At 46.7% G+C, this 26,565-nt stretch overlaps 1 protein-coding gene across 1 annotated transcript in view; it reads left to right on the forward strand.

The window, feature by feature from the left end:
- The window catches only part of CCDC63 (coiled-coil domain containing 63), a 29,033-nt gene extending 3,145 nt beyond the window's left edge, over positions 1-25,888 (forward strand). Inside the window, 12 exon segments of the mRNA XM_007467607.1 lie at positions 671-857; positions 5,979-5,988; positions 7,454-7,566; positions 7,981-8,162; positions 9,116-9,259; positions 9,261-9,292; positions 12,838-13,056; positions 13,812-13,831; positions 15,900-15,968; positions 19,836-20,028; positions 23,176-23,379; positions 25,746-25,888. Coding sequence (XP_007467669.1) covers positions 671-857; positions 5,979-5,988; positions 7,454-7,566; positions 7,981-8,162; positions 9,116-9,259; positions 9,261-9,292; positions 12,838-13,056; positions 13,812-13,831; positions 15,900-15,968; positions 19,836-20,028; positions 23,176-23,379; positions 25,746-25,888 — 1,516 coding nt within the window.
- Positions 25,889-26,565: the final 677 nt, after the last annotated feature.

The following is a 26,565-nucleotide window of genomic DNA, read 5'->3' on the forward strand; positions in this document are numbered from 1 at the left end:
AGCAGGAATAGGCTGCCCAGACTTTGCCAGAAACCCGGCCTCTGTACCGTTTCCTGTTGCTCAGTTGCTGTGCAGTTGCCTGAGTCTTCTTTTCTCTTTTAGAAATCCCTGGTTGCTCACGTCCCCGACACCCCCTCTCCTCCAGAGCAGACGGAGGAAGAGGAGACTCATGTCAGCCAATTTCATAAATCAGTAGCCCCGGAGTAGAAAAGTTGGTGGACGTTAGAGGTTCCTGTGCAGCTCTGTGTTGATGCACAATTGAAAGATCCTGCCTGATGGGTTTGCCTCTTATTACCAGAGATAACTGGCAGTATAGCTGGAAAAGAAAGTCTGCAAAATCAGACAGATGTCAGTGAGCTGCTGGCAAAAGAGAACTTGGGGGCTCTCACCATGACTAGGTAATGGGTTTTGACAGGCACAGCTGCAAATTGTTCTGAGGAGAAAAAAAAAAAACGCCGCTCAGAGAAGGGTGGAGCAGTGGAAGTTGCAGTGAACTGGGTCAAAGGACATCTGAGTTCTGGACCTGGGTTGGAGACCTTGGGTGAGTCTCTTCCACTTGCTGGGGTGGGAAGTACCCCTCTGAGTCTCCTTTCAGGACCAAGGGGCCTTGAGTGTCTGATCCAGGCAAACTCGGGGGTTCAGGGTTAATCACATGCTGCTTTCCCAACAGCAAGGAAATCAAGACCCTGCAGGAGGAGCAGGAGGAGTTCACCCTGCTTTTGAATCTCATCAAGTCCTCCAGGAACTTGGATCTGAATGAGAAAAACTACATGGAGCTGCGTTTCCTGCTGCGAACCAAGGAGGACTACGAGGCCCTGATTAAATCGATGAAAGTGCTGTTGGCTGAACTGGATGAGGTGTGGTCTTTCTCTTAAAGGGTTAACCAGAACACCGAGCAAGGGGAAGGAGTGCAGGAGGTGTACTCCCCACCATACCCGCACTGTTGGCTTTTCTAAACGTGACTGTGGTCACTGTCTCCACCACCATTATAACCCCTGATCTCTCAGCTCTATTGATCCATTTCCTCACTGTGGTCTCCACTGCCTCCCCATTACAGTAAGACTAAATGCCCCAATCCTTACTGTATCAGTCAGGAGAGGTTAGGTTATGCTGCAGTAACAAAATTCTCTCTCCCCAACTCAGTGGTTTAAAACAACAAAGGTTTCTTTCCCATTCATGGTTTATGTCTATCGTGGATTAGCTAGGGGCTCTTATATCCTCTCATCCTGGGGCCAGGCTGATGGCATAGTCCCCATCTTGAACATTGCCAGGTACTGTGGTAGAAAAAAGTGAGTCCTGAGGGTCTCACACTGGCAGTTGAATGCTCCAGTGACATGTGTCACTTCTGCTCATGACTCATTGGCTCAAGATAGTCTACCAAACCTGCAGTTTGGTAGACTATCTTGACCCAAAATAGTCAACTCTACCCATTCACAAAAGGGCCTAGGAAGTATAACCCTCATGGATTCAGAAAGCAAAGAGCTAGAGACATTTGCTATACAGTGTTAATCCCTTACTGTCCTTTGAAAGACCCTGCCTACCCCTCTAGGCTCATCCCATGTTATTCCTTCCTTAACTCTTCACACTCCAGCTGCAAAAGACTTCTTTTTTTCTTTCAAATAATGCTGAGCCTTTTCTCACCTCAGGGCCTTTGCACATGCTCCCCACACTGCCTTACCCTAGTTGCTTATCTTTATGTCTCAGCCTAAAGGTGATTTTCTCAGGAAGGCCTTCTCTATGCCCTCTCTCCGGTTTAAATTATATCCCCCTGGTATTAGTTTCCTGGCCAGGAACAAATAGCACACTCTGTAGGGTACTCGGAAGAGTAGGGCATTCTGGAACCTGGAGTAAATACCACAACCTCTCTTTCTTCTCACCTCTGACCCCAACTACAAGGGAGCCATTGTGGATCCTTCCTGGTTAGCTTCCTGGGGCACAGAGCAAGGTGGAGAGTAGATCTTGGGGGCAAATAGAAGATCCCAGTGCACCCCCTATCCTCTTTCATGTCATCCCATGGCACCTCCTTCACAGTACCTTTCACGGTGGTAATTATGCCTTAATATGGGTGTTGTCTAATGTCTCCCTAACCTGTCACCTGCGTGAGTCTGTTTTGTTCCCTACTGTACCCCCTGTTCCTATCCCAGTGTCCAGCACCTAGCAGGTCCTCAATAAATATTTACTGACGGAATGAATCTGGAAATCTCATTACGCCTTTCCTCTGCTTCAAACTCTTCAGTAATTTCCGGCTCTTGCTGTGATAAGGGCCCAAGTCCCTGGTGTAATTTGCCAGCTCTGCTGCCTCAGCCCTTCCTGCCTCTTCCATCTTCTCTCCTGCCACCTTCCCCTCTGTGCTCCATCCACACTGGCTGCCTTCATGGATCCACAGTGCTGTCTCTCACCTCCAGACTTTTGCACATGCTGTTCCCCCTGCCTGGAGTGCTGTTCCCCGTCCTCTCTGCTTGGGGGAGTCTTATTTATCCTTTGCGTCTCAGCTCAAATGCTGTTTCTGCAAGATAGTTGTCCCCTCATCTTTCTCTGCTACATGCCCCTACTGTGTGTGTGCAAATTACCATCTATCTCCCCTCTCCCAGGGCTCATCGTGCTTCCTGGCTTGTTTCCAGTCCTAGATTGTAGGTTCATTGAGGGCAGGGACCACTCTATCTTGGTTACCATCATACCCCTGTTGTCTGGCACCAAGCAGGGGCTTAATAAAACTGATGAATGAGTGAATGAATGAATGAGTGAACAAACATATGAATGTATGAGAAAGGAGGCAATAAAAGTGAAGAAGAAAACTGGGGATGTGGATCCTCAGAAACATTAGAAAAGGCAGCCTAGTTTTGGAATCCTCCAAAGAGTACGGCACTCACTGCCCAACACAAAAACCCTCTTGGTCTAATTCCATCTCAGCACAGGCAGCTCCCAGAATCCCCTCCTGCTGTGTCCACCACACAATGCCCAGAGCTTTGTCCTTTCAAGGAGTCACTGGAGGTGAGGATATCACTGGGCCCTGCTTAGCCTCACAAAATAATTAATAAGCTGATGCCTTCCTGCTGAGCATCTAGTGTAGGCAACGTATTTCCCCATCAGCCACAGCCTTGGATAATGTCTCCCATTGGGCTGAAGCCTAATTACTTTCAGCATCACAAAAGCAGCGTCTGACATAAAGGTGCCAAAGGGAATACAGCTCTGTTCCCCATCACCACAGCCTTGGATAATGTCTCCCATTGGGCTGAAGCCTAATTACTTTCAGCATCACAAAAGCAGCGTCTGACATAAAGGTGCCAAAGGGAATACAGCTCTGAATTTAATCACAAGAGCTGATGCCACAGCTTCCTTTGGCAAGGAGGTGGAGCCCTAGGACTCTGGGGGTCAACTCAGGCTGGGGCAGGCATCCTTTCAGAGCATGTGACGCCACACCTAATATATGGGGGAGGATGCTGCCCTCCCATATATCAAAACAAGTCATTTGTTTTATTTCATAAGAGAGCTGGAGGGGGTTTGTGTTGAGGATGCTGCCTTGTGCATAGAATAGGAGAGGAGAACAGAGTAGAACAGGAGCCTGACTTGACTTGAATCTGACTTTGTCAGTACTGATGAAGTAATTTGTTTTTGCTGTGAGGGAGTTTGTGGGGGAGTGTGTGTGTGTGTGTGTGTGTGTGTATGTGTGTGTGTGTGTGTGTGTTCCAGCTAACATCCAAAGCCTGGCTAATATCAATCATAAACAGCATTCATATACCTTACTAGTTTTGTCTGAGACCCAATGGTTCCCTTGGTGCCTGATCTTTTGCTTGAGAATGTGTTGGGCTGCAAGTATTGATAATAGAATTCTTGACTGGAAGCAACTGGGAGAACTTAATATGATGTCTGACTAGAAATAGGCCATCCCAGGGATGGTTTAGCAGCTCTACAATGATGGGTTCTTCTTTTTCTCTATGACTCTCTTGACCAGCCTTCCCCTCATGGTCACAAGATGGCTGCCAAAGCTTAGCTAGCATAATGTCTCATATAATTGCATTCAGAAATATGAAGAAAGGATGGGAAGTTTTTGTACATGATATTCTCTTCTTATGAGAGGGAGAATATTTTACAAAATTCCTCCAGCAGATTTTCTCTGATTGGCCAGGGCTAGGGTATATGCCCATTCCTTGGCCAATCACGGGCAAAGGGAAATGGAATTTCTGTAATTACTTTGGGGTAGACCAGGGGCAGCAGTTTACAGTGCAAGCCCCAAGTCTGGTCTGTTTGTTTATGGCCCTCCAGCAAAGAATGGTTTTTACATCTTAAATGTTTACTTTTTAAATGGTTATGTGAGTACCTACATACTAATCTCTTGGTCCTTGAAGCCTAAAATATTTACTATTTATCCCTTTAAGATAAAGTTTCCCAACCCCTAGTTTAGACCAATGATGATTTATCCCTTGGGTCTGGGGGGCAGAGCCCACCTTCCCTAAGTAGATTACTGGCAATAAGAAAATGTTTTTATCTCATATAACAGGAAGTATAAAGATAATGCAAGCTTCAGGGTTGGTTGATTCAGCAGCTCAATTAGGTTATCAAGGTATTTGTCTTTGTCCTTTGGGGGCAAGACAGCAGCAGCAGTTCCAGGGACCACATCCAGATGGAACAATACCGTCAGGAGAAAACAGACCATCTCTTCCTATGACTCTCTTAGGAATAAGGAAACTTTTTCCAGATGCTTCCCTACCAGACAGCCAGAGGCTCCAACTGGTTTAGTCTTGCCCATCCCTCAATAAATAAATCATAAGAAGAGTGATTAGAGTTACCATGCTTGGCTTGGATCAGTCTTCTGGGGTGGGATGGGTATTCTTTCCCAGAACACCCATGACGGGTTAACCACCCACCATGTCCACCACAATACAGTTCTGGCTGTTGTCACCTCTGCCAGCCTCCTGGTTCTGGAACATTCTTCTGTCTTCCGTTAAGCATCTCTTGCTGCCTAAAAACCATCTTTCATCACTTTTCTGTGGGTCTTCCATGACCCTAAATGTATGAGTAGACCAGTGGCCTTCAGAACAGGCTGAGCCTGACAACATGAAGGCTTTGGCCTAACATGTTAAAAATCAGGAGATTTCATGTAAAAATTCAGATATCTGGCTTCTCTTTTTAAAAAAACTGGAAGATCTGGCAATATTGGGCCTGAATTTCCTTGAAGCAACTGTAACTACATAGTATTGTGGGTGACACTGCCAGCTGTTTACCCATTCTTTATGTTTTCCTCTCTAACAGATTCCTGACTTTATTCAGGGTGAGCATGTGCCCAGCTAAAAAGCTACATTTCCCATTTTCCCTTGCACCTAAAGGTAGACAATGAAATGTAAGGGGACATCTGTTAGGAGTGTCTGGGAAAGTTTTGCTTTCCAGGTATAGGTCGTACCCTTCATCCATATTGCTTCCTCTACTTTCCTCCCTGGAACATAACTGTGTGAAGGCTGGTGCAATGGCAGCCATCTTTTGAGGGAGAAGCCAGGTGAATTACAGAGATCTTGTTTTTACCTCCTTGAGTTACTGAACTTAAGCCAGCAGTGTATTATGAGAGAAAGATAAACCATAATTTGTTTAAACCACTGTTAGTTGGGCTTTCTGTAATTTGTAGTTGCATATGTTCCTAACTGATACAAGCTGCTGCCCCTGAAGGGAGGCTGCTGAGAACTGCCCATAAAGGCAGAGAGAGTAAATTCTTCTGAGGAAAGCATATGTTTTTTTAAATGCTTCACTTTATTTTATTTTTTCTTTTTTTGGCCACACTGCACGGCTTATGGGATCTTAGTTCTTCCACCAGGGATTGAACCTGGGCCCTCAGCAGTGAAAGGGAGGAGTCCTAACCACTGACCACCAGGGAATTCCCAAGGAAAGCATGTTTTTAACAAGACCTGAACCTAATTGAACTTAATCATTTTTAGTTGTTGACAGTTGAAATTATGAGTCACTCAACTGTCAATGTCCCTTTTTAACAGCAAATATTTGGTAATACCTCCTTTACAATCCTGAAGTGAAATTCATAGATGATATAATCCTTTATCCTTCTTCTTTTAAATCAATATGATGCCATAACTATAATGCAAAGGAAAAATAAAGGAAAGCTACTTATACTAAAATTATATGTATTTCGATACGTGCATGTTTTGGCTTGACTTATCGAGACCGGGGCCAGCAAATTGCTCCACAGAGGCCCTGATAGTAAATATTTTGGCTTTGTGGGCCACACTACTCCACTCTGCCTTCATAGTATGAAAGCAGCCATAGACAATGCAAAGAATGGGCATGGCTGTGTGCCAATAAAACTTTATTTATGAAAACAGGCATTGGGGTCTTCCCTGGTGATCCAGTGGGTAAGACTCTGCACTCCCAATGCAAGGGGCCTGGGTTCGATCCCTGGTCGGGGAACTAGATCCTGCATGCATGCCACACCTAAGAGTCTACATGCTGTAGCTAAAAAAAAAAAAAAAGGATCTTGCATGCCGCAATGAAGATCCCGCGTGCTGCAAGTAAGACCCAGTGCAACCAAAATAAATAAATAAATATTAAAAAACAAACAAACAAACAAAAAACAGGCAGTGGGGCAGATTTGGCCCAGGGCCTTAGTTTGCAGACCAATAGTCTAAAAGATATAGTCAGAGGCCAATATTATTGATATGCAGAATCACTGAAGATTCCACACTGCAGACTGATTTGGGCTTGTATCCACAACTCAAAGATGATGATCCAGGTTGTGCTGGTGTCATGATTTCCGAAATGGTGGCCAACTTTTGGTAAAGTTCCAAACAAATCAACGAACATTCTCTTGATTTATACAGTGACTACATTCCTGGATAATTAAGTGTCTATTAAAACCTAGTGAAAAATACTGTGTGTGTATATGTAAAAGACAGTTTGATTCTAGGTACAGAAAATTATAGAGAGGTTCTTCACCTGCCTAATATCCACAGGGGCACTGGAAAGTCAAAAGGGGTGGGGGACAATTCTTGGATGTTTGGTGCTGTCTTACATGTTGCAGGATATGTGACATCTCATGACCTGCCATTAAGTGCCACTAGCATCCTCATCATTGCAAGGACAAAAAACAAAACAAAACAAAACAAAAAACAAAGGTTACAGAAGGCTTCTTGGGGGAATAATGCCATTTCTGCTGGAAACCATGGCTTTAGGGCCAAGTGAAATTTTCGCCCACTGGTAAGTGAAATTTACATGCACGGGTGAGAGTAAAAACCCTAAGTTGCCTCATTTTGCCCCAAACTGGCTAAGGTTAAGTTGAGTTGAGCATACACCCAAGAGAGAATTAAAATTCCATTCATGGGAAAAGAAAGAACATTGCAGTTTTTGTTTTACCACACTTGAGTTAGTGAACTGTCGCATTTGTACCCATACAGATGTTAACACAGCTGGGTTTTCTCTCTCTCTCTCTTTCTCTTTTTCTTTTCAGATCATTCAGATGGAAAAAAATAAAAAATAAACCAAAGACAGATCTTCTCAAAAATACAGGAGGCCAATAACCCCCGGAAACTGCAAAAACAGATCCACGTTTTGGAAACCCGTTTGCATCTTGTACGTAAGGTGTTCTCTGGGGGAATTCCCTGGTGGTCCAGTGGTTAGGACTCCATGCTTCTACTGTAGAGGGCACGGATTCTATCCCTGGTCGGGGAACTAAGATCCCATGTGCTGCAATGTGACCAAAAGAACAAAAACAAACAAACAAACTCTGCAAACAATTCTGCCTCCCTTTGCTAAGAGGGAAGAATTATGTCTGTGAAGCCATTAGCAGAACATACTCATCTCATTGGTTGAGTCGGGATAAGGTGAACGATGGTGTGCACACAGGCCAGGCAGCACTCCAACCATTGTTCTGTGGGCCTGGGGTGGGAGGTGAGGGGAAGACCCTTCAACCCTCTGGCTGCCTTCTGGAAGCTTGTCTCATGCCCCAGGAGTGAGCCTTATTTTCAAGCAGAGCCCTCCTTGCAGGTCACTGTACACTTTGACAAGATGCTGACCACCAATGCGAAGCTCCGGAAGGAGATTGAGGACCTACGGTATGAGAAGGCTGCTTATGACAACATCTACGAGCAGATTCATCGGCGCTTGTTGATGCAGAAGAAAACAATGAATATGGCCATCGAGCAGTCTGCGCAGGTCTATGAGCAGAGGTGGGCTGGGGGAGAGACCCTGGGGGCAAAGATGTCTCAGCCCCCTGCTGAGCTTTCTACTCTGGGCCACCTCTACCCACTGTGCTTATGTGTTGAGGAACCTGAAATCATCATCATAATAACTCTGAGTGCTGATTGTGTCGGCCAAGCGTGATGCTAGATGCTCTGGGTAGTATTTCAACCTTCACAACAGCCCTAGGAGTTATTATGCCCATTTTACAGACCAGAAAATGGAGGCTTAGAGATGCCAAAATACTTACCTGAGATCCAGATAAATGGCAGATGTGGTGGAGTTGCGATTCAAACTCCTATGCTGTACCATCTCCCCCAGGTGTCCCTGCCTGTAGTCCTAGGGGTCCCTCTCAGTCTGGGCTGTCTCCCGGCTTCACACCTAGAGGGGCAAAAGGCATGCAGTTTAGTGGTGAAGAGTGCAGATTTTGGAGTCAGAGAGATCTGGGTTTGAACCCTGGCTCCATCACTACTGCATAGTTGGAAGACCCCTTCAGGTGGTAGTGAGGATTAAATAATATGTGTATATAAGCTAGTGGCTGGGACATAGTACTTGACAAGTGGTGATGATGATGGCACTAGTGATAATGGTGATGTGTGATGCTGCTGATGGTGGTGGTGGTGGTGATGGTGGTGAAGATCATGATGGTGGTGGTGATGCTGCTGGTGATGATGTTGCTGCTGGTGATGATGATCATGATGATGGTGGTGATGGTGGTGGTGATGATGATGATGATAGAAAATCATTTCCTGAGGGTGGTCTAGAGCTGTCAACTGCTGTCATTCAGGTGAGGAAAGTTGTTCCTCTACTCCCAGAAACCTCCATGATTAAAAGGAGTGATGGTCATTGACCAGGCAGGAAGTCTGTCTGGACTGGTAGGGAGAGGGGAGGAGAAGGAAGGCGCCTCCCGACACTCAGGCTCTGTCGTGGCCCCCTCGCCCAGGCTGGAAGCCATAGCTCGAATGGCTGCCATGAAGGACCGCCAGCAGAAGGACATCTCTCAGTACAACCTGGACATCCGAGAATTGGAGCGTCTCTATGATCATGAAACCAAGCTCACATCCTTCCTACTCATCAAGCTGAATGATCGAGTTTGAGGAGCAGTCCAAAAACGAAGAAGGTAACGCTTTCCAGGTGTCCTCTTCTCTCTCTCTCTCTCTCCCTCTCTCTCCCTCTCTCTCTCTCTCTCCCTCTCTCCCTCTCTCTCCCTCTCTCTCTCTCTCTCTCTCTCTCTCTCTCAACTGAAGGTGCCCGAGTCTCCTTGTAGTAGGTTTGCCAAATTTAGCAAATAAAAATACAAGATGCCGTTAAATTTAAATTTCACATAAACAATAAATAAAATTTTAGTTTCATGCAGTATTTGAGACATACTTATACTAAAAACTTATTTGTGGTTTTTCTATAATTGGGACATATTTATACTGTTAAAAATATATCATTTGTGTCAGGACTACCCTGGTGGTCCCATGGTTAAGACTCTGTGCTTCCACTGCAGGGGGCAGGGGTTTGATCCCTGTTTGGGAAACTAAGATCCTGCGTTCTGGGCAGTGTGGCCAAAGGAAAAAAATATATATTGTTTGTCTGAGATTCAAATTTAACTGGATGCCTTGGGTTTTATCTGCCACCCATAACCTGTAGGATGTGTCCTCACCCTGTGGCTCTCCTTCCATTGTTTAGAGGAACTTGTGTGTCAGAGGTCCCCAAGACCACCCCCGGGCTGGGTGATTCTCAAAGAGGACTCATAAGACTCAGCAAACATGGCTATGATGTAGGGACACAAAGAAAAATCAGCAAAGAGAAAAGGTGCGTGGGGCGAAGTCCAGAGGAAACCAGGCACAAGCTTCCAGGATCTTCTCCCAGTGGAGTCACACAGGGCATGCTTAATTCCTCCAGCATCTAATTGTGACAACACATATGAAGAGTCATCTGCTTGGGGAGCACATTAGAGACTTGGTGCCCAAGATTCTTACTGGAGGCTGATCACGTAGGCACCCTCTTCCCAGCACATACCAAAATTCCAGCTTCCCAGCAGGAAGGCAGGTGTTCGGCATAAAGCACACTGTCCTTACAGTCTGGGCTCAGGAGCCACACTTACCATTTAGGAAAGTTTTATATCAGTGTAGGGAGCTGTTCACCATCTAAGTTCCCAGATGAAGGCCAAGGGCCAACCTTGCAAGCAGGCCTTTCTAAGGAGAGCAGTCTCAGGTCTGCTATGTTAACTCTCTCCTCAACAGATTGAAGGGAGAGCCCCCTGTGCAGCTCCATGTGTTTTTTTTCCTTTCAGCCCCTTCTGTCCCTTCCTGCCTTATTTGCAACTGTATGGCTGGAAGTGTTTTTCTGAGAAATCCCATCTCTCACTCTCTAACATTACAAAAACCACCTTTTGGACCTTCTGTCCATCCATCCATCCATCCTTCCATCCTCCATCCACCCACCCATCCATTTACTGAGCCACTGGCTTATGCCAGCTTCCATTCTCCATGCTTGGCATGCATGGCTTCCATTTAGCCTTCACAACATCTCCAAGAGGCAGACATTATTATTAACACCCCCAGTTGACATATGAGGGCACTGCAGCTGAGAGAGGATACATGGATATAGCCAAGGTCCTTTGCAATGTAAGTAACAGATCCAGGACCCCATCCCAAGTGTGTCTGCCCCCCAAAGCCTGAGGTCCTACTACTATCCTCTTCTCTCTTCTAATCCACTGAGCAGCCTCAAGATTCCACTAGGCATCCAAGACCCGAACTGTGCAGTCAATAGGAGTTCTCCCATTCACTGCCACTCCAGCTGACTTGTGCATCCATCCTTCCTCTTCTCACTGCCTCAGCCTTGTCATCTTTCTCATCACATCTCCTCTAGCAGCTTCTGCTGGGTCTCCCAGCCTCCAGGCTCCTGCTGTTCCTGTGACACAGCAGGGGTAAGTTCTTCATGATCAGTTGACTCCTTCCTTCATCCATCCAACCATTGCATTCTTGGTCTTCCAACAAATTTTAATGATCACCTATCCTGAAACAGGCACCATGTTGGGGACCAGAGACAGAGCAGTGATCAAGACAGTGTTAGTCCTTGATGTCACAGAGCTTATGTTCTAGATATGGAGACACACAAAAAAACAAGCAAATAGGCAAATACAAACACTTCAGGTTGTGATAGAACCTTTGAAGGAAGAAAACAAGGAATTGAGATGGAAAAGTAACAGGGAGACCTCTCTTGGATAGGATGGACAAGGAGGGGTTGTTCAGACTGTGATCTAAAGGATAAAAAGAATCCAGTTGTGCAAGGGTGAGGAATCCAGGCAGAGACAAAGGCCCAGAAGCAGGAACATGTTAACTGGAGTGTAGATGCAAAGCTGGAGAAACAGGCAGAGGCCACTCCTGCAGGACTGACCATGTGCCAGGAATTGGGCTACGTGTTAGGAGATGGTGGGGAATAAGACAGAGGTCCTGTCCTCCTGGAGCTGACCTTCTGTCAGGGGAGATGACAAATTGGCAAATGCAGAAGTTAATCTGATCTCTCAGGAACCCATGAGATGATGAAGAAAACAAAACAGGGTAATTGACAGAGAGTAACCAGGGGCTGCTTTATCTAGGGTGGTCAGGGTGGGCCTCTTGGAGGAGGTGCTGTTTGGGCAGAGACTTGAATGATAGGAGAGAACCAGCCACATGGAAGACTGGGAGAAGCACATCCCAGGAAGAAGGAATTGCAGGTGCAAAGGCCCTGAGGTGGGAGTGAGGTAGGAATATTTCTAGAACAGAGAGGAGGCCAGTGTGGCTGGAGTGAGTTGACGCCAACAGGAGAGTGGTAGGAGATGAAATTGGAGGGGTGAGGAGGAACCAGACCACACAGGCCCTTATAGGCTGCACAGGGGAGCTCACGCTGATTCTAAGTGTGGTGGGAAGCTATCAGAAGATTTAGGCAGACTAATGACTGAGTCTGATAGTGACCAGGCACTGAGGGTTAGAGGGGATCAGATCTTAAATGATGCCGAGAAACTTCAGCTTCATCCCAGGGACAGTAGGGAGCCACACATGAAAAGGGGTCACGTGGCCAGATGTGCCTAGGAAGATCTAGAAAGATCCTTCTGATTGCCATGTGGAGGCCAAATCAGAGAGACAAGGCTGGATTCAGGAGAGGTGGGGCTATTGCAGGCATCAGCCTGGGGAACAAGGCTTGGAGAACTTTCTTTGTTCTAATGCCTTGAATCTGCCAAGCTCTGAGACTGCTTAAGCCCCTCTGCCAAGAGGGCTTCCCTGGCCTTCATCCTGTTCACGTCACCTCCTTCCCTGGCCACGCAGCTCCCCCATCACAGCACCTACTACATCTCCTCCATTGCCTGGGCCACAATGGTAATTATTGGATTTCTTTTTCTGTTTACTTGGCTATCTCTTTTTCTTTTCTCTTTGTGGCTGATTCCTCCACAAAAAGCTCTGTGGGGCAGTGATTTTGTAGCTATGGAGCCCAGCACAGTGTCTGGAACATAGTAGATGATCAATTAGATATTTGTGAAGTGGCTAAGGAGGGAAGCTCCCACTCCATCTCATGGGAAAGTCTAGCCCCCTCCCCAGGGCACAATGATAATGCTATGGAGCACATCCCTCCACTGGGCACTACTCTGAGCGGCTTTCCTTTCAGACTCATGGTTGCCGGTTCTTCCTTTTCTAGCTCTCAAGGCAAAGAAGCATGGGAAGAAGAACAAGGGTGAGAGTTTTGAGAGCTATGAGGTGGCTCACCTCCGGCTGCTGAAGCTGACAAAGAATGGCAACCTGAATCAGCTCATCGAGGAGTTTCTGGCCAAGGAGGAGAAGAATTTTGCTCAGTTCATGTATGTCACAGAGCTCAACAATGACATCGAGATGATGCACAAGAAGACAGAGAATCCAGGTCAGGGCACCTCTTCTTTCCCAGGCCAGGGGCCCGCCTGCTCCCACAGCAGCCTTCCCCAAAGCAGGTTCCTTGGAACACTCCTTGAGATACTCTGCAGGAAAAAGGGCTTCAAGTCAAAAAAGTTTAGAAATACTATATTCCCCCAGTGTTCTCCCCCCTACATTTTAACCTTCCTGAAATTGGTATTTGTCTTCCAGTTGATACATACACTTAATGTGTTCATGTCCCCTCACCCCCAGTAAGTGACATTTAAAATCCACGGTATGTCTTATAATCCAGAGTTCAGTAAACTATAGCCACAGCCAGATATGCCCTTTGGCCTGTTTTTGTACAGTCCATGAGCCAAGAATGGTTTCACATTTTTAAAGGGTTGTAAGGAAACAAAGTATGCAAGACAGACCATATGTGGGCTGCAAAGCCCAAAATATCGACAATCTGGCCCTTTGCCTTAAATGCTGGCTGACCCCTGTTAATCAACAGCTTCACAGAATTGAGGAGAGATGGTAAACTAATCCTGGAGAGAGTTGATGTATATGAGCATAATAAAGGCTCTGACAAATCCTACAGTAAAGAAACTATTTACCTTGTTGAATCCATAATTTCCCAAGCTTAATTGGCTCCCTGGACTACTTACTCCACAGAACACACATAACCAGCCTTTGGAACTGTCTGCACAGGAGAGAGTCTAAACTCCTTAGTGTGACACTCCAGTCCCTTCAAAATTTGGCTTCAACCTGCCCCTGCATGCTCAGCTCCCATCATGACCCCCAAGGCACTCTCATCAGCTGCCAGTCCCAGCTTCCCCCTGCATTTCCCTCCTCTGAGGTTTCCTCATGCTATTCCCCGCCCCTCCCACTTTTCTTCTGATGCAATACCGCTCAGTAGTCCTGACAGATGTCACCTCCTCTGGGAATTCACTACTCTTTCCTCTGAGGTCCCTGTGCTCAGGGGAGACTGAGGGGAGCCCTTCCTTTTGCAATGTCACTGTTTCCTGAATGTGGGGCCATGTGCAAGTAGATATGCCTGTGGGAAAATGTAATTCAGAAAAATATAAGGAAAAAGTACAGGTCCAAAATATCACCACTCAGAGATACTGCCAATAAATATTTTGGTGACATTGCTTTATGAAGGCAGTGTGCACTTCAGCATGTGTCCGTGCGTGTGCGCACACACACACACATACACATACTCCCCTAGATGCCCACTTATAGTACTGGGTGTATACTAGATAGTTCATGCTGTTTAATAAACTTTTTTCTTCAACAATTCATCATAGATACTGCCCAACATCTTCTATGTTCTTTTCAGTGGCTTCTGGAGACCCTAGATGCTCTGTGGTAGTATCACAAAATGCTTTTTAAAAGAACAGATTCCCCAGGCCCTATCCCATACCTACAAACCTAGATTCTCTGAGAATAAGCCAGGAATCTGCATTTAAACCATATATTTAAAAAAATTTATTAATTAATTTATTTTTGGCTGCATTGGGTCTTCGTTGAGGTGCGCGGGCTTCTCATTGCGGTGGCTTCTCTTGTTGCAGAGCATGGGCTCTAGGCACGCGGGCTTCAGTAAGTGTGGCACGTGGGCTCAGTAGTTTTGGCTCACGAGCTCCAGAGCGCAGGCTCAGCACTTTCAGCGCACTGGCCTAGCTGCTCCACGGCATGTGGGATCTTCCGGGACCAGGGTTCAAACCTGTGTCCCCTGAATTGGCAGGCAGACTCCCAGCCACTGTGCCACCAGGGAAGCCCTAAACCATATTTTAATTTGAGACCCTTTCCCCCGCCACGATGTAAATGTACTATCATTTACTTAACCGATACCCAACCGGTAGACATGTAGGTTGTCCCTAACGGAGATTACAGATAATAGCACAAGGGACAGCCTTGAGTGGCCACCTTGCCCACATGTCCTATTGTTTCCATGGGACAGACTCCTAGAGGTGGTATTGCCCCATCAAAAGGTGCTTGCTGGGCTTTCCTGGTGGCACAGTGGTTGAGAGTCCACCTGCCGATTCAGGGGACACGGATTCATGCCCCGGTCCGGGAGGATCCCACGTGCCGCGGAGCGGCTGGGCCTGTGAGCCATGGCCGCTGGGCCTGTGCGTCCGGAGCCTGTGCTCCGCAACGGGAGAGGCCACAACAGTGAGAGGCCCGCGTACCGCAAAAAAAAAAAAAAAAAGGGGTGCTTGCCTTTTATATTTGGACACACTGTTCTAGCCCAGGAGTTCTCAAATCTAGTCCCTGGACCAGCAGCATCTCCTGGGAACTTGTGAGAAATGCACATTCGTGGGCCTCACGTAGGCATTTTGAATCAGAACCTCTGGTGTGGGGCCCGGATATCTGTGTTTTCACAAACCCCCAGGTGATTCTGATTCATGCTAGAGCTTGAGAACCCCTGCTCTGGAGCTGCCCGTCCATTACCATAACCATCAGCTACATGGGGCGACTTAAGTTTAAATCAATTTAAATTAAATTAAAAAATGAGTTCCTCAGTGGGACTAGCCACATTGCAAGTGCTCTGTGCCCATGCGTGGCTAGTGGCTGCAGTGCTGGATGGCACAGATAGAACATTGCCACCATTGCAGCAAATCCTACTGATTATACACAATTCTCCAGAAAGGATGAACTACCCACCTGCTCATGCCTGCATCCTCCTTTTAATTCAGAAACATCAGAAAGAACCTCCATGGACATAAGAGGGGTCCAGGGGTTCTGGGGCTACTTGAAATGGATAATTTAAATCCTCACCAACACCTCGAGGCATTGGCTTATTTTTAGGTATGTTGGGCAGGGGAGCACTTGCTTTTCCTTATGGTCTGGTTCTCTCCTGAGCAGAATTAGGTTATCCACGCACAATCCCAACAGAAATCATCACATGAGAACAACCGCTCCATCCTCAGACAGCTGGAGGTAAGACCAGGGTGGGGAGGGAGGGATGCAGGAGTCTCCATTGTCTGTCAGGTGACCTGTTAGTTGGTTCTCAGGAGGAGGAAGATGTCTGCCCCATGACTATCTACTGGCCTGGGTCATGTCTTGACATGTCCCGACCTTTTGTTACAGGCAGCCTCTGCTACAGAGCTTGCTGCAGAATTTTGTCCCTGAGGCTCTCTTTGTCCATTTTAAAGACTCTCCCACTTCCGGGAGCCTATCTCAGGCCCTTGTGCCTATAATTTCATCCCAGGCTGGTAAATTCCAGACAGATCTCTGCCTCAGTCTTTTCTTCTCTCTCCCCCTTGTCCTGGCTGTGGCTTGTTCTCAATCAATAATAGTAATTACAACATTTCCTGAGCCATTACTACATACTAGGCACTGGGCTAAGTGCTTTGTTTGCATTATCTCATTTAATCCTCACAACAGCTCTATGAGGTAGGTGATATGATCTATTTTACAGATGAGGAAACTGAGGTTCAGGGAAGTAATCGCCAACATCATGGAGCTGGGATACTGCATGGGCTTTGCATTGCACTCAGCTACTAATAATAGGGACCCAAAATAGCAGTGGCCTAAGCAATAGAAGTTTATTTACTTTGTTAAAACATAAATCTGGAGATAAACACTTCAGGGCTGGTCATTATGTCATCAGTAACCCAGGCTTCTCCTTTCAGTTTTGCCATCTTTAGTGTGTGGCTTACATTCTCAAGGATGCCTCATGGTTGTATTATGGCTGCCAATGGCCCAGCCATCACATACACATTCCAAGCAGAAAGAAAGTAGGGAAGGAAAAAAAGGCCTTGCTAATTGAGTTAGTCAGCTTAAAAGTTTTTTCCCTGAATTCTCAGCCAGTGACTTCTGTATCTATGTCTCACTGGCCATCCCTATTGCAAAGGAGGGCTGGAGATATAACTTTTAGCCGGCACATTGCCACCCCAAATACAATCAGCATTTTGCTATTAAGGTATAAGGGGAGAATGGATAGCAAATGTCTGGCAAAGATGAACCAGAGAGTTTGACTGCAAAGCCCTGTTCTAATCCAGTAGTTCCTGGCCCAGGAACTACAATCCTTGGTCATTTCCCTTCCTTTCTCTGTGGCTTATTTCTACTCTTGGCATGCAGGTGGCAGAAAGGGTTGAACGTGCCATTCTCTCATGCTCCACTGGAGGGCAGCAAAGCACCTCTCAGGCTCAACAACCTCTCCCAGGACTCGGGAATGGGGAATGTAGACTTGCAGGCAGGGCCCAAGTTCAAGGAGACTCTCCTTAAGTTGGACACATGCTTGGGGTCCCACATCCTTGGCTTTGAGCCATCCAGTGTCCAAATGCTTCCTTGGGGTTGGGACTTGTGCTGTTCTGCCTCTTGGGGTTTGAAGGCCTAAAGGGGGACACAGTTTGGGAAGGCTGACCAGTCAACTCCAAGCATCTCCCCCTGAAGACCTCTGCCTGAAGTCCTCCAGCAGCTCTTTGTTCCTTTGGCTTGAGTAGGAGCTCCTGGAACCTCTTTTCAAATGCAAATACTCTAAGCAAGAGAATTTGTCTTAATAGCAATGGGCTCACTTAGAACCCACTTTTATTACCCCCCTGCTAAAGATCGCTTCCATTTCCTCTACTCTTGGAACCTTTCCACTTAACTTCCATTTAAATCATCCTCCCCTCTGGGAGAAGTGGTGGGACCAGTCCTTTAATGGGAGGGTTTTGCATAGGAGTTAAGCAACCAGGCCCTGGGAACAAATGCTTGGGTATGACTCCCAGAAGAGTCGCTTCCTGGCTGTGTGACTTTGAGAAAGTGACTTAACCTCTCTGAGGCTCCATGTCTCACCTGTAAAGTGGGGATAAAAATTGTACTCACTTTGTAGGGCCGTGAAGATTGAATAAGATACTGCATGTACACGCTTGACACAGTGCAGGGCAGAGAGCTATAAACATAGCTATCATTATTGTTGTTGTTTATTCTGTAAGTCAATAAAACCTCAAATCACCATCATCTTGTTACCAAATAATTGTCCAGATAAAGAGTTGTGCCCATGGTCAGGTATTAGACAACTCAATACAGAGGAGCTAAACACAAGTTCACTTTTCTTCTCTGACCTCAATATTCCTCATCTGAAAACTGGGGCAGTTGTGAGGATAAGTTAAGATGATGTGTGTAATATGCCTGGAACATTTTAGGTACTGGACATGTGTTGTCACTGTCACATCAGGCTTTAAGAAATGTTTTTAACCATGTGATCTTTTTTTTTGGCCATGCTGCGCAGCTTGTAGGATCTTAGTTCCGTGACCAGGGATCGAACTCGTGCCCTCTGCAGTGGAAGCACAGAGTCCTAACCACTAGACCGCCAGGGAATTCTCAACCATGTGATCTTTTAATGCACCTTTAGGATGAGGGGGGGCTCTTGCTGTCATATAAGGAAATGCAGCCCTGGGAACTGAATATTCCAGTGTTTGGGATGGAGGAAACTGCCTGGTGTGGTGGTTGAGAGACAGTTCAAACCATGGCTTCCCTCTCCTGACTGTATTCCTTAGAGCCGCAGTTTCCTCACCTGGAAAATGGGGGTGTGAATAGGGCCCTTTGGGATCCTTATTTGGAATGGTCCGTACGGAGCTGGTGGGAACAAGACTGGTCCTTCCAGGGCCCAGTTCACCTTTGCAAGCTGAGAACTCAGAGGGACAGGCAGGAAGTCGCTGAAGCACTCATCCCAGAGCAGCGATTCTCAGTCTGGGCTGCAAGTCAGAATCACCTTGGAGGCTTTAAAATTCCTGATGCCCAGGCTGCATCCCAGACCAAGATGTCTAAATCTCTGAGGCTGGAGTTTGGGCAGCAAATGTTTAAACCCTCCCAGGTGATACCAATATGAAGCCAAAATTGTGATCCAGTGGACTCACAGAGGTTCTCAAATTTTATCATGCATCAGGATCACCTGCATTAAATACAGATTGCCAGGCCTACCCCCAGAGCCTCTGATTCATTCCGTCTGGACTGGATCCCAGGAATCTGCATTTCTAACAAGTTCCCTGGTGAAGCTGATGCTGCTTGTCCTGGAACCCCACTTTGAGAACCACTGTGCTCTAATGTGATTTAAACTGAGGGGTGAAATTGGTTTGTTGGATTGCAACCAGCATTTAAAAATAACAAGAGGGCTTCCCTGGTGGCACAGTGGTTGAGAGTCCACCTGCCAATGCAGGGGGCATGCCCCACGTGCCGCGGAGTGGCTGGGCCTGTGGGCCATGGCCGCTGGGCCTGTGCGTCCGGAGCCTGTGCTCCACAACGGGAGAGGCCACAGCGGTGAGAGGCCCGCGTACCGCGAAAAAAAACCAAGATAGAATAGAACAGAACAGAATGGAAAATACTAGAACACACAATAAGAATATGATTTGTGAATCTATAATTTCATTTGATTAGATAAATATATAAAAATACACACACGTATATAAGTATTGGGCTGCAATGTAAAATATATTTCTTCCTGTGGGCCATTTTTTAAAAATGAGTCACCAGCTTTTTAAAAATACTGTAATCCAGTACACATGTAGACACACATACACATATGTAAGTAAACAAAACTTACATTAAACAATAACTACCCTCACTACCTGCAATGCATGTTAGTATTTTCTCTTCCTTTCTTTTCTGGTCATTTTATTTCATTTTTTAAAAAAATGTGGGTTGAAGCCAATTTAATGATTAAATTGATCTTGCACCCCTTTAGAGCTTTGCAAACCTGCACTTTGGCGATCCTGGCTCCAGAGGGTCCTAAATCCTCATCGCCAGCAAAAGCTTTCATGTGAGGGCTGAGCCCAGGGTGGTGACCTGGCTGACCTGGATGGGAATTGGGGTCTGCCACAGGAGAAACTAAAGAAGACCACGGAGCAGGCAGATATGTATGAGAACAACTACAAGGAGATCAACAAGACCTTGGAGTATCTCAAGAACTCGGTTGAGAATCTGTTTAAGAAGTTAAATTGTGATGCCACCAAGATCCTGGTACAGTTAGGGGAGACAGGGAAAATCACTGATACCAACCTCCCACAGTACTTTGGTGAGTCGAGCTGGGGTAGCAACCATTTCCAGAGATTTCTATGACCAGGCCCAAGGACTTGTTCTTTTGGAGGTAGTGAGCCTGGTGGTGAAGGATGTGGGCACTAAAGCCAGCTTGGTTGGGTTCAAATCTTGGTTCTACTCTTACTAGCTGTGTGACTTTGGGCAACTTTCTGAACCTCTCTGTGCTTTAGTTTTTTCATCCAAAAAAATATTGGGAGGATTAAATAAATGAGTATTTCTTAGAGAAATAGTACACGATCATCTCAATAGATGCAGAAGGAAGTATTTGACATAATTCAACATCCATTCATGATAAAAACTCTCAACAAACTAGAACTAGAAGGAAACTTGCTTACCTGATAAAGGGCATCTACAAAAACACCTACAGCTAACCTCATACTTAATGGTGAAAAAACTGAATGTTTTTCTTCTAAGATCAGGAACAAGGCAAAGATGTTTGCTCTCGCAACTCCTATTCAATATTGTGTTGGTGGTCCTCGATAAGGAAATAAGGCGATAAAAAGTAATGAAAGGCATTTAGATTGGAAAAGAAGAAATAAAGGGCTCAGAGCAGTGCCTGGCATGTAGCAAATGCCTATTAACTATAACACACATTTCTAGGCATAGGCCTTGAACTCAGGACAGAGAGGGAGGCTGCACCTACAGAGATCATGACAATTTAGAATGAATGGCTTCCACTACTCTTAGAATAAAATGTAAGGTTCTTAATACAATCTGTTTTTGAGAGGTTCCCAAGACACCTCCCTCCCACCAGTTTCAGTGATTCACTAGGAGGGCTCCTGGATTCAGCATATAGTCATATTCATGGCCCTGATTTATTATAGCAAAAGGATACAAAGCAAAATCAGCAAAGGAAAAAGGGGCTTGGGGTGAAGTCTGGAGGAAACCAGGAGGAAGCTTCCAAGGTTCCTCTTCCAGTGGGTTCACACAGAATGAGCTTAATTCCTCCAGCAATGGGTTGTGACAGCACAAGTGAAATGTTGTCAACCAGAGAAGCTCATTGGATACTCATTGCCCAGGGTTTGGATTGGGGGCTCATCATATAGGCACCTCCAGCATGACACATACCCAAATTCCAGACTCCCAGAAAGAATGGTGAGTATTCAGCATAAATCACATTTTTTATACCACAGTTTAAGCATGATGAGCCACTCTTTTAACAGTTAATGGTAGTGGGGACCTTCCTGAAATTCAAGTTCCCTGATGCTATCCAAGGGCCAGTCTGGTAAGCAGCCCTTTCTAAGAGCAGTCAGGCTTTGCTGCGTTAACTCTTTCTTACCCACAGCCTATCAGGTTCTTTATAGCCTGGGCCCTACTTACATTTTTCATCATCTCTTGTCCTGCTCTCCCTCCTTTCTCACTACATTCAGCCACAGTGCTCTCCTCTCTGTATGTTCTTTATTTTTTTTTGCGGTACGCGGGCCTCTCACTGTTGTGGCCTCTTCCATTGCGGAGCACAGGCTCCGGATGCACAGCCTCAGCGGCCATGGCTCACGGGCCCAGCTGCTCCGCGGCATGTGGGATCCTCCCGGACCGGGGCACGAACCCATGTCCCCTGCATCGGCAGGCGGACTCTCAACCACTGCGCCACCAGGGAAGCCCCTCCTCTCTGTATTTTCAAATCCCTCCCCCAACTCATCCCCACGACAGGGCCTTTGCATGGGCTGTTCCTGGGATACTCATCCCATGCCCAGTTCCTCCTCATTCTCAGATCTCAGTTTAAATGCCCTCCCTCCAGCAAGGCCTCCCTCTGCTGCCCCATATGAAGCTGGTCCTCCCCTACCCACTATTATTCACTCTTACAGCAGTCCTATTATTTAATACTCACCCAGTTTGTCTCTATGTACAGGTAATTCTCATTATCTGAATCTATGAGTTTCTTGAGATCCAATAGCAAGGTTCAGATGCAAATCTTTTTGGTTCCTGATTTTCAGAAAGAATAGAAACGGTATGGGTTGTGTGAGTTTTTTTCAAAAAAATTATCCAGATCCAGTAGTTACTGAATTCAGATAATAGGCATCTGGATAGTGAGGGATACGTGTATTTATTTGCTGAACTTGCCTTTCTCTCCGTCCCCCCATTCATACTGAAGCTTATGAGCTTCATCAGGACAGGGACTGCATCTCTGTTATTGTTTATTGTCATTTTGTTTTTCTTCCATGCATTGTAGCACCATGCCTGGCATGATAGGCATCCAATAATAATTTGTGGAATGAATGAATAAATGAATGAATGAATTATTCTGGTGACTCCATGAGGCTATGAAACATGGTGGGAAGGGCAGCTCCCTCAAACTCAGAGACAGCACTGAGGAAAAAATCCATAGTTTAAAGCAGAGCTTGCCCAGGGCTCCCAATTTTTAGTGTAACCCAGTGTTCCTCAATCTTCTTTTCATTATTGTCCCCTAAGGAGCCTTTTTATTTTTTTATTTAATTAAAATTTTTTTTAAAAATAAATTTATTTATTTATTTTTGGCTGTGTTGGGTCTTTGTTGCTGCACGTGGGCTCTCTCTAGTTGTGGAGAACAGGGGCTACTCTTCGTTGCAGTGCACGGGCTTCTCATTGCTGTGGCTTCTCTTGTTGCAGAGCACTGGCTCTAGGTGTGTGGGTGTCGGTAGTTGCGGTGTGTGGGCTCAGTAGTTGTGGCTCACGGGCTCTAGAGTTCAGGCTCAGTAGTTGTGCCGTATGGACTTAGTTGCTCTGTGACATGTGGGATCTTCCCGGACCAGGGCTTGAACCCGTGTCCCCTGCCTTGGCAGGAGGATTCTCAACCACTGTGCCACCAGGGAAGCCCTAAGGCACCTTTTTAGACATTCTTTTCTCAACTGCTCCGCCTTGTGGAATTTTAATACAGTTCATATACCATATAACTGTTTACGGCTTGTATGTATATCTGTACTTTATATATTAAAGAGTCAGATTATTTTTGCTTCTCAAGAACCAAATTGTGCCCTCTAGGGAACGTGTGATGTAACCCAAGAGAAAGCCTTGTCTTTATAGGAGCTCAGGACCTGCTCCACTTCCTGTTGCTACCATTCATCTCCAGCAGGGGGCACAACCTCTAGCTCCCCCCCAGGACTCTGGTCTCCCAGCAGCCCTCTTGGTTCTGCTTATTTTTTTCCAGCCATCATTGAAAAGAAGACCAACAACCTGCTGCTGTTAGAATCCTACAAGCGGATCATGGAAATGGAAGTGGCAGAGATGGACGTCCCACCACCCTTCATCAACCCCTTCTGGTGTGGCTCTGCCCTCCTCAAGCCTGCAGAACCCATCAAGGTCATCCCCCCAGTGCTCGGGGCTGACCCCTTTAGTGACAGGTTGGATGAAGGTGAGTTCTTTCTTCCCGGACTTCTCTTTCTACTGCGCAATGACTCAGCCACAGATTCTGAAGTTTAGTTATCCTGGGTACTTTTAAAAAATTGCAACAACTTTGTGACCATTTCATGAACCTTAAAATGTGCAAAATTTCCAGGTTGTCAAGTTATGGGCACAGGAGATTCCCTGATCCTGGCTCCCACCTTCACCCTATGCTCTTGAGACTTACTCCTCCATCTGTGACCTCTTTTCCGCAGCCCCATCCACGTCCCCCAACCCCGTGGTTGAAGCGCCTGAGACTGTTCACGCCAGAGCTGAACTGTGGCCCTGCGGGCGCCTGCACATTGATCTTTGCTTTTGGAGGCCGAAGCTCATGATACTCCCCCTCGTGGGGGTCTGCCCTTCTCTCTGAAGGTGGGGATATAATCGGCCCCACATGGTTTTTGGAGGGCAGTTTGGCAACACGTTCGGGAAGCCTGAGAAATGGTTATGTTACTGAGCCAGGTTCGGTTTTTGCGATATGCAGCAAGCCAAACGCTGAGAGTGGAGGGTTGCAGCTGAGAGGGGGGGTTATTCACAAGGCAGCGAAGCAAGGAGATGAGTTGGGAGAACAAACGTCCAAAATCCGCCTCCCCGAAAGCAAGGGGCTCGGGTATTTATGAGATAAAGAATAAAGAAGCAGGGTGGTCCGAGACGTGGGGAGTGTGAGGAAAGGCAATTGGAAAACGGTGCGGTAATCGGGGTTCTGTGCCAGTGTAACTAAGCTGTGGGCCTCTGCACGTTCAAGAGGTCATCCAATGACACTCGCACGTGCCCAGTTAAAGGATTGGTGGTTCCTTCCAGTGTTAACCAGCTCACCTGGAACGAGACATAGCTGAATCCAAGCTCCTGGAAAACAACTCAGGCAAACACATTGTTTAGGCTAAATGCTGCTTGGAGGACAAGCAAGTCTTTTGTAGCAATAATTAAAACGACCTTGCTCAGTGAAGGCAGGTTACAGGTGAAATGGGGTTGACTAATGATTACCCATGGTTTCAGATACACACATTGAGTCTGTAATCTCGCTTGTGGGGATTGGTCCTTCAAAGAAAAACTTATTCAAGGGTTAAAGATGGAAGTAGGAGGGTGATTGAACTGGAAATGACTGAAATGCTCACCCGTTAGAGATTGGTTAAATAAGTTATAGTTCACCCATGCATGCCATGGAATACTATGCAGCCACTAAAAAGAATGCAGTGGGCCGACATGAACTGACATGTTTATATGGCATCTAGTGGCCAGGGATGCTGCTAAAAATCATGCAGTGCACAGGACAGCCCTTCACAACCTGATTTATAATAAAGGGAGGGGGAGAGAGAGAGAAGGAAGGAGGAGGAGGTGGAGGAAGGGAAGGAGGAAGTTATCTTGATGATACAAATAAAAACGAAGAGGATGTATACTGCTGACTTACAGTGGGTATTTCTGGGTGGTGGTTTGCAGAGAACTTTGCATTTCTAAGTTAATTCTGTATTGCTTAGAATTTTCTTTTAAGATGACCTTGCATGACTTGAGTAATCAGAGGAAAAAATTTGGTATTTTTAAAAGCTGCCCCTCTTCTGTGAGCAACGTTTCAAGTGTGCAGGTGTGCCAAGGATGGAGGGAGGGGATGGCCAACAGGCGCTCGTGCACAGGTGCACAGGAGTACACACACCTCCTGTTTGATTTATTCAAGGCACCTGAGACTTAGCAGGAGTGAAAACTGGGGCTGATGTCAGCCACCTTAGCACAGCTTCCCTTGGCCCTTTGATTTCTTAAAGGAGGAGGGTGGCAGGGCATAGCTGTTGAGAACACTGTCCTCACAAGGTCAGGAATGTACAGATGATGTCTTATTTCTGTTCAAGGGAATGTTGATAAACATTAGGTTCTCTTAGCCCACTAGCCTCTATGGCTTGTATGTGTGAATTAGAAGAGGCAAGCCCCTCTGGGCAGATTAATTAGGAAAAGGAGCTCCTGATGGGTAGACATGGCTTGGCAATCAAGTGGGGGGCTGGATTTCAGCCCTGTAGAAACAGGTGTCTTTGTGCAATCTACATCCTGAGCGACTGCACATGGTGACCCTATCTCCTTGATACTAAACCAAACTCATCTTTACATCCTCATCTTGGAGAAAAAAAAGTTATTGTCTGGCCATCCCTGAGCAGTACATCTCTGCCTGTCCTCCCCCTCCCTGGACTTTGAGAATTTTTATACTCCAACCCCCAGCACTATGGAGGGACACCAAACCAGGCTTGGATATCCTTGAACAGGGCAGAGAGGCACTGTCCCTGGGAAGGAAGCCCACCCCCTGCTGTGCTGGGTTTGATTTCCAAACTCCTCACACGAGTCCCATCTTTGGCACAGTGGACCAACCCCTGGACCACAGGAGCCTTCGGCAAATGGTGCTCAGCCACTACACTGCAAGAGAGTCTAGAAACAGGGATTTACGCATGGACAGCGTGCCTGGAAAGGGGGACGATCTGAGGCCCAAGAAGTTAACAGTCTGAGGTGGACATGGCCATGTTTGTACCATAACCAGAGAGAGTAAATGTTTTGTTCCATAACCCCGGTGCCTCTTCCCATTCATTACTAAGAGACTGGGATGCTGGAGCCACCCCAGGATGGGGTAGAGGAGCGGGAGGGTCAAGTTCCAAAGCCAGCAAGGGGACAAGAGTGGTGTGAGGTCACCACGGCTGGGAGCCAAAATACTGATTTCACGTCCTGGAACCACATAGGGTGCGGCAGACGCTCACAGGTGGGAACCAGGAGCCTTGGAGGCTGTGTGTGTGTGTGTGGGGGGGGTGTGGATGAGTGTGTTACTGTGGAGCTGTGTCCAGAGTGTCTTGCCCAGAAACACAAACTCCACTCGAGCGCTCTGGGCTGGGGCCTCTCCCGGGCCTGGCCGTGTCTCTGTAGGAGCCCCAGGTCACAGGTTCCGGACGTGGGGGATATGGGTTGTTGTAGGGTTTGGATCATGATGGGTCATCATGGCGTAGGGGGCCCCTGAGTCCCTGCCTTCCCAGCTTGCTGTTGGCTTTGAAAGGGACCCCCCTTCCCAGCAAGTGATGTCATTGGAGCTGACCCTGAGCAGCTCCTCTGGGGGCTCTGGTGTTGTTCTTGAACCTTGAAGACTTGCTCCAGTTCTGACTCCTTCAACCACCTGGACGCCCTCATACCCCCTGGT

The sequence above is a fragment of the Lipotes vexillifer genome, unplaced genomic scaffold (assembly GCF_000442215.2).
Source record: "Lipotes vexillifer unplaced genomic scaffold, Lipotes_vexillifer_v1.1 scaffold1482, whole genome shotgun sequence".
Lineage (NCBI taxonomy): Eukaryota > Metazoa > Chordata > Mammalia > Artiodactyla > Lipotidae > Lipotes > Lipotes vexillifer.